Source organism: Myotis lucifugus, unplaced genomic scaffold (genome assembly GCF_000147115.1).
Source record: "Myotis lucifugus unplaced genomic scaffold, Myoluc2.0 scaffold_516, whole genome shotgun sequence".
Taxonomy (NCBI): domain Eukaryota; kingdom Metazoa; phylum Chordata; class Mammalia; order Chiroptera; family Vespertilionidae; genus Myotis; species Myotis lucifugus.
The window spans coordinates 50,065-58,727 of NW_005871564.1; the positions used below are offsets into that span (position 1 = coordinate 50,065).

At 42.4% G+C, this 8,663-nt stretch overlaps 1 protein-coding gene across 2 annotated transcripts in view; it reads left to right on the forward strand.

The window, feature by feature from the left end:
* Positions 1-943: 943 nt before the first annotated feature.
* Positions 944-8,663, forward strand: part of BLOC1S5 (biogenesis of lysosomal organelles complex 1 subunit 5) — a 46,531-nt gene continuing 38,811 nt past the window's right edge. The window contains exons 1-2 of one of the 2 annotated variants that reach the window (XM_006103870.3): positions 944-1,095; positions 7,832-7,914. In XM_006103870.3, coding sequence (XP_006103932.1) covers positions 981-1,095; positions 7,832-7,914 — 198 coding nt within the window. In that variant the 5' untranslated portion in view covers positions 944-980. The remainder of the gene's footprint in view (positions 1,096-7,831; positions 7,915-8,663) is intronic. The other variant, XM_006103869.3, reaches the window with a different exon arrangement.

Genomic DNA, 8,663 nt, shown 5'->3' on the forward strand with positions numbered 1-8,663 from the left:
ACCCCCAGGCGTTCCACATGTGTGCTGTGCCTTCCTCCATCCTATCAGTTAGGCCCTAAATGTTGGTTTGTGTGCCTTCTTCAGCACTAAACAGGAGAACCTTGTGTAGGAAGAGAGGGGGGAGAAAAGGAGAGATTACTAGTAAGAGATGGGTCTTAGAAAGAGCCACCGCAAAGTTGCACCGTGTTTGTACTTTGAAGAGGCGTGAAGACCTGTTGAGAATTGAAGATAAAGTTTATGTCAGCGGTTCTCAACCTGTGGGTCGCGACCCCTTTGGGGGTCGAACGACCCTTTCACAGGGGTCGCCTAAGACCATCGGAAAACACATATATAATTACATATTGTTTTTGTGATTAATCACTGTCCTTTAATTATGTTCAATTTGTAACAATGAAAATACATCCTGCATATCAGATTCATAACAGTAGCAAAATTACAGTTATGAAGTAGCAACGAAAATAATTTTATGGTTGGGGGTCACCACAACATGAGGAACTGTATTAAAGGGTCGCGGCATTAGGAAGGTTGAGAACCACTGCTTTATAGAGTTGATGTCTCTTCATGACCAGGACAATTAAAAGCAGCCTGGAAAACCCGTCCCTCCAATAATTACATGCATTTTAACTTAGCCCATATAACAGCTGGTTGAAATTTTGTAAATACAAGAACAGATTTTTTTTTTCTTCACATGGGCTGGAATGAGCCTTTTTTTTCTTCACATGGGCTCGAATGAGCCTGATAAGTGATCTGAGCAAATTACTTAAGGGACCTTCCCATCCGGGCAGCACCTGCCCCAAGCTAGCATGGCGGCATCGGCTTCATCCCGGTCACACCCCTAGTTACCCTATGGGCCTTAGTGGAGCCCGGGCTGGTAGACTGCGCTGCCCGACGCGCTTTGATGACGGCGCACCCGCGCCTGGGAAGCGGGACGAGCAAGTCTGCGCAGGCGCAGCACGGCCGCGGTGGGCGGAGCCGGCGGGATGAGTGGCGGCGGGCCGGAGGCCGCTGTGGGTGGTGAGGCCCCTGCGGCGGGCGGCAACAAGAAGAAGGACTCACTGGGAACCGCGGGCTCGCCGGCGCACCTCATTATCAAGGGTACGGAGTGCAAGGGACATCGCCCTGGTGGGAGCCAGGGCGGCCTCGCCTCCCAGGCGGCGCCCTCTGCCCCGGGGTGGCGAGGCGAGCAGGGTCGTGGCCGCGCCCCCTAGTTCTCTGCTCCCGGCGCCTCCTAGGAACGACCCGCCCAATCTCTCTTACTTCCTCCAGGGAAAAGCCTGGACGTGGGCCTCCTCTCCCGTCCCCAAGCCCGGGACCCCGGCGCAGGGCCTCCGTGGGCGCGGCCGCGCGGTCCACCCGGGATGCGGAACACGGAGTGGGAGTGGGCCGGGCTGCGCCTCCGGGCGGCCGCGGGGCGGCGGCGGGACCTGAGGTCGTGGCTTCACCCACCTGGCTCTGTCTGCGCCTGGTCAGGCGGGAGTCAGTGAGATCACAGCTGAAAGCTGTCTTCAAGCTCCGGACACGTGCACAGAGGTCCGTTCTGTCCCGGGTGCTTCGAGCTGGGAGCTTACAGCCTAGTAACCTGGATTCTCACAGGACCCGAATTTAGGTAGAGTCCAGAGCTCGCCACCCTGTTTCCTGCAACGGGGTCTTTGCCAGTCTCTCATCGCCGGTCTTCCTTAACCCCCTGCAGTGTGGAAGGAGCCCTGGGAGGACTCCCGAGCCCTTCAGCACCGCCCGGGGCAGGCCCGTCGGATGCCGCCTGTTCATTTTAACCTTAGCTGTTAGGGTTGGAGAGTGCGGGAGCGGGGCACAGGTGTTCCGGCTGCATTATAATTGTTTATAGGTGTAATCTTAGTGAACTACCACTTCATTTTTTTTCGTTGTAGTAAAATACCTCGTAACAAGTTTTATCTTAACCATCTTTAAGTGTACAGTTCAGTGGTGTCAGTACATTCACATTGTGCAACTGTCACTGCCATCCGTCTCCATAACGTATCTTCCCAAAGTCTGTGCTCATTCAACACCCACTCCCCGCGGCTTCTAGCAGCCACCATTCTATTCTGTCTCAGGACTACTCAAGGTACTTTATATAAATATAATCAGACAGTGTTTGTCATTTTGTGATTGGCTTATTTGACTTAACCATCCTCAAGGTTCATCCATACTGTAGCATGTATCGGAATTTCCTTTTTAAAGCTAAGTAATATTCTGTTGTATGTATGTATGTGTATATACACACCACGTTTTGTGTATCCATTTATCCGTGGGTGGACACCTATGGCTTCCACCTTTTGGTTATTGTGAATATGGGTATGCACATTATGTTTGAGTCCCTGCTTTCAAATTTTTTGAGTATATACCCAACACTGGAATTGCTGGGTCAAAGATAATTCTGTTTTTTAATTTTTTGAGCAATCGCCATATTGTTTTCCATAGAGGTTGTATGATAGTACAGTCTCACTAACTGCACAAGCATTCCAGTTTCTTCACATCCTCACCAAGACTTGTCATTTTCTGTTTCTCTGCTGGTCCCTCCTAATGGGTATGAGGTAGTATCTTGTAGTTCTGGTTTTCATTTCCCTAATAAATAGTGATGTTCATCATCTTTTTATGTGCTTAGTGGCTATTTGTATAGCTTCTTTGGAGAAATGTTCATTTGAGTCCTTTGCCCATTTTTATATAAAATAATTTGGGTTTTTTGTTGTTGTTTTAGTTGTAGGGGTTCTTTATTCTGGATATTAACCCCTTTTCAGATACATGATTTGCATATATTATCTCCTATTCCATGGGTTACCTTTTCACTCTGTTGATTGCATCCTTTGTACAGAACTTTTAATTTTAATTTACTTTAAAAAAAAAAAGATAATTCAAGGGAAGTTTTTCAAGTTAATCCAAAATTGAGTTGCAATTGAAAATATGTCTGAACAGCCTTGGCTTTTTCAATGGATCCGTTCATTCTAAAAAATCTATTTTTAGTTCATCTTATTTGAAGACTGTCAATTGTGAACAGATATTTGTTTAATTTTGTTGCTAGAGTCTAGTGAAAGGGAAACATATAAATAAATGATTTCGATACTTAGGCCTTGGATCTTTGAGGGTTTCTGGCCCATGGGTGGGTGATAGGGGCGGGGACTGGGAGACAGGAGCATCTTCCTGGAGGATGGAGTGTCTGATCTGCGTCTTGAGGAATAAAGTATTGGCAGTTAACAAAGAGGGCAAGGTATTTTGGACTTTCGAACACCATGAGCAAAGGCATGCGGGCCTACAACAGCAGGAGTGTCTGGGAAATGAGGTGGAGTTCCATGGAAATCAGACCATAGAAGACTTTTCCTTCAATGGCAGGAAACTATCCAATAATAAGTATGAGAATCATGTGATTAGATTTGTATTTTAAGTAAAGCACTTGGGCAGATAGTAGTTGGTCCTCAGCTTGTGGATTGCATATTTGTGAGTTTGCCTGTTTGCTAAGATAAATTCATAACTCCAAAATCAATGTTGGTGGTGCTTTCATAGTCATTCCCACATAGGCAGAGTAGAGAAAAAAATTTAGCTGCCCTGCGTGCACATTAATAGCTGAGTTTGAACAACACACCACTGCTTTTTGTTTCAGCTCTCTTACAGTAAACAAATGTCCTTTTTGCTCTATTTAGTGCCATGTTTTTCACTTTTATGTAATTTTTGTTGTTGGTTTTGCTGTTTAAAGTGGTTTCCAAGTATAGTGCTGAAGTGGCCCTAAACACAAGAAGGCTGTGATGTGCCTTAGAGAGACAATACATGTATTGGAGAAGTTTCTTTCAGGTATGAGCTGCAGTGCTGTTTGCTGTGAGTTCTGTGTTAATCAGCCATCCAGACAAAAAGAAGAAAATTCATCAATCTGTATGTGAGGCCACTTCAGAAAGTGCCAAGGTAACATTTATGGTGGTGTGATGAAGCAATGGAAAAGCAGCTAAATTTGTGGGTTTATGACCCATAGAGAAAGTGTAGTGGACAGCACTGTGTAAAGTTGAAAGCCAAAGAAATCTATAGTTCAGTTACCAAGGGTCAGGGAAATGTTAAACCCTTCTGGGCTAGTGCTGGCTGGCATTCTCAGAGGTGGTACAGTGTGAAAAAATGTTAGACTTGCCGATGAAGCAGGTTCTGCAGATCAGGAGGCTGTAGAACTTTAAAAATACCTGCTAAGAGTTATACCGGAAAAAGTGTTATTGGAAGAGCAGATCTTCAACACTGAGGCTGGTGTGTTTTACAAGGATCTTGGTAAACAAACCTATATGACACCAATAGCATTTTGGTTAACAAAAATATGACAAGACGTTTATAGGAACCTAATCTCATATTTCTTTTAAGAGCAGTAGTTCAGTATTCTATAGTTCAGCATTCATGACAACTTTACAAACATAACTACTGCAAATAATGAGAATTGACGCTGTATGGAGTGGGTTATAGAGAGGTGTGACCAACTGTTGATGTAGTCCAAGTGAGACAAGGAGGGATGGAAAAGGGGATGATTTGATAAGTTGTGAGGAAGAATAACATATAAATGTTGACACCAAAGGTATAAATAGGAAAAATTGCAATGCAGTAAATTGTTCCTTAGGACATACAAAGCTTCACATATTACATTGAAGGCCTCCAAATTTAAGACCAGAGTAAAAAACTTACTTAATGAGAGATCTGCAATTTACTACATTCCTCCTTGTTCCATAATTCCATAGCATATTGATCTTCCACTAAAGTGATTATCCTAACCTATGTGTGAAGGTTTATTTGTCTAACTCTCACAGTAGAGTATGAACTTTTGGAGAACGGAAGATGATATCTTTTATCTTGTATATCAAGCAACAAAAGGATGCTTCCCATGTAGCTGTGTGAAAATCTGTAGCTTATATTTGTTTACATTATTTATAGAGACTTTACGTATTTGTAATCCTTGGGACTCCAATAAACTCTGAATTATTATAATGCGCTTGTTTTATTATCCTATTCTATATAATTAAAGCCTAATATGCTGAGTGTCCAGTCGTCCGTTCAACCAATCAAAGTGTAATATGCTAATGATATACTAAGGCCGCTCAACTACTTGCTATGACATGCACTTGACCACCAGGGGGCAGATAGTTGACCAGTCACTGTGACATGCACTGACCACCAGGGGGCAGATGCTACAAATGGTAGGTTAGCTTGCTGCTGGGGTCCAGCCGATCAGGACTGAGCAAGATGGGCCGGACACACCCTGGAGCCCTCCCGCGGTCCCTCCCCAGCTGGCCAACCTCCCACGTCCCTCCCAGGCCCCGATTGTGCACTGGTGGGGTCCCTCGGCCTCGCCTGCGCCCTCTCGCAATCTGGGACCCCTCGGGGAATGTCAGAGAGCCAGTTTCAGCCTGATCCCGCTCAATGCAGGAGCTGCCCCCTGGTGGTCAGTGTGCTCCCACAGGGGGAGCGCTGCTCAGCCAGAAGCCCGGCTCACGGCTGGCAAGTGCAGTGGCGGTGGTGGGAGCCTCACCCGCCTCCACGGCAGTGCTAAGGATGTCTGACTGCTGGCTTAGGCCTGTTCCCTGTGGGGAGCGGACCTAAACCTTCAGTTGGACACCCCCCGAGGGCTCCCGGATTGCAAGAGAGCTCAGGCCCGGCTGAGGGACCCCCACCCCAAGGGCACGGATTTCATGCACCGGGCCTCTAGTAATGTTATAACAAAACTAGTTAGTGGCTTAATTTCTACAGTAATGTGTGTTTCAGAATCTTCTCCCTCTGCACCCCCCCCCCCAAATCTTTACTATCTTAAATTCGTGGTTTTAGAAGTGATCACTATCTACGTCCAAACAATTGAATCATCTCGCTAAAGGTTAAGTAATGACTTCTTAGTCACATAGAAAAATACATGTTAATTCATTTATGCACTCCGGACATGTAAATAATTTGGTCTCGAAGATGCTTGCTGGAGGAGAGAGAGGATTTTAGTAAGTGATATGATGGAAATATATGCACTGTGCTTTGGGAACATACAATAGGGACATTCCTTGAGACCTAAAGGAAGCTAGGTAGAATTAATGAAAATTTTAAAGAAGTTCGATGTCTGAGCAGTTTTGGGGAATGGTTCCAGGTGATGACAATAGTATGAACTGTGGCAAGGATGCATGAGGCAGCATGGTGTGTTTGGAAAACTGCAGGTAGCTCAGAATTGCTGACAGGTGAGGAGATGAAGCTGGAGCCAGACCATGGAGGCCCTTATGTGGCTTCTAAGGAGCTTGGAATCTTGTCTCTTACCTGGACACTGGTGGTTATTTGAGATGTGACTAAGTTCAATTGTCAAATAAGGTCCATAAATTTCTGCATAGCATAGTCCTCACTTGGGCATTCACAATTCATGTCTGTATGCTATAGACTCCCAGAAGATTGAAGGTAAAGGAATCTGCCTAACTTGATTTTCTCTGTTTCCCAACCTAAGTAGAATTTTTTTAAAAAAATTAATTCCTAGTATCTTTCCAGAGAACTGTTTTAGGTAATGAACCATTGAATGATTTAAGCAAAAGTAGTTCTTTTATTTATATATTTTTACTTAGCATACTTCCCACAATGTATCCCAATAAAACTCATTAAAATAGAGAATTGAATTTACCCTGTTGCATATCTGCAAAAATAAGAAACTTGAGGAACAGATGATACCAATGAGTGAATATGAATGGCACATGTTCTTATTTGGAGATTTAACTCCTCCAGGAATTTTGAGGTTTACTCCTTAAACTATGTAGTTGTTACTAAGTAGAATGAATAGAATGACTCACCCAAAACAGTTAAAATTCAGAACTTTTTTCTTTAATTATGTCTTTTTCAGACCCATTAAAAAGTTCAGAGACTTATAATGAACACTGACCCACCATCTTAATAAGTAAACATTAAAAGACCACTGTGTGGGATGAATAGAGCACAGAGGTTTTTTTAGAGCATGAAACTATTCTATATACCACAATGTTGAGTACATGTCATTATACATTTTTCAACACCAAGAGTGAATCCTAATGTAAACTATTTACTTTGAGTGATAATAATGTGTCAATGTAGGTTAATTGATTGTAACAAATGTACCACTGTGGTGCAGGTATGTTGATAGAAGGGGGATTGTGGGTATGTGGGGATGAGAGGTATAATGGAACTCTGTGATTTCTGCTTAATTTTGCTACGAGCCCAAAACTGCTATAAAAAAAATTAAGTTTATTGATTAAATTTTTAAAAAGGGGGACCACTCTGTAGTTGCTCAAATTGCATTCTTCTCCCTCTAAAGGTAACCACTGCCTTGAATTTGGTATTTATTCTTCTCATACATTTCTTTGTAGTTTTATTTCTTCTGTATGTATCCCAAAAGGAAGTATCATTTTGCATATTTTTAAAGTTTATATAAATAGCTTTATCCTACTGACCTTTTTTGTGTACAACATTATATTTGTAGAATTTATCCATGTTCATAAATGTAACTCTAGTGCATTCATTTTCTGATGTATAGTATTTTGTCATGAATATGTTTAGGTTGTTTCCTTTTTTCTTTTGACATCACACTCATTTATAAGAGTCTCTTTCATTTGGGTAAGCGTTTTTCTAGAGCACATAGGTAGGCATGAAATTGCTAGGTATACATGTCTTCAGCTTTATTAGGTACTGCCAAATTGCTCTCAAAAGTACTTGTATCAATTTTCTGGCCGTGGATAAGATTTCCTATTAATACATTGTCTAAACTAGATTTTAACCTTCATATATTTATGGGAAATAGAAAGAGTAAAAACAAGCTAGAGATTGTGCCACTTAACATGGATTAACCTTGGATTTTATTTTGTCTTTATAGATCTTGGAGAAATTCATTCAAGGCTGTTAGATCACAGACCAGTTATTCAGGGTGAAACCCGTTATTTTGTGAAAGAATTTGAAGTGAGTATTTAAAATTTATTTTGTAAAAATACTGCCCTAATTATTAGTGACTTTCATATATGGAAGGGACATTCTCTAGTTTTAAAATTTCTGATTTCTGTTCATGGTTCATAAAACCTACAAAGTTTTAATAGTAATAGTAAAAACTCTTTAAGAGTTATTACTATTAATGTAAGGAGCACAAGACTAGGCGGTAGGTGACTTGGGCTCAAGTTCTGTGACCTACTCTGGCATATTTAATGTCTGTTGATCTCAGTTTTTTTCATCTATGCAGTGAGATATAGTGAAAAAAAGGTTTTAAAGACTGATTGGTCTAGATTTTCCAGGCCCATTTTTTATATTTTTTTTCTCAGTTGGGGCATCAGCACCCACCCAGAGCACTCAAGTTAAGACATGAGAATTATCCTTAGCTATTCTCTTACCTTTAGGGCCTGTATTTAGTGAACATGTCTTCTGGATGCTACCTCATAAATTTCTAACCCTTCTGACTTATGTGCCTGCTTTATCAACCCAGTAAAATCCTATCTTTACCTTCTTGCCAGAGTGCTCTGACATAACCCTTTTATAATGTTTGTCATCTATAGGATAAAGTCAGGCATCATTCTGTGACCTGTTCCCTACTTTTCTGACTTAACCATCTGCCAACCCACCTTGTGTGCTATGTCCAGCAATACTAATACACCAACCCGCCATCCTATTTCATATTACTACTAGAGTCCCGGTGCCAAAAATTCGGGCAAGGGAGGGGG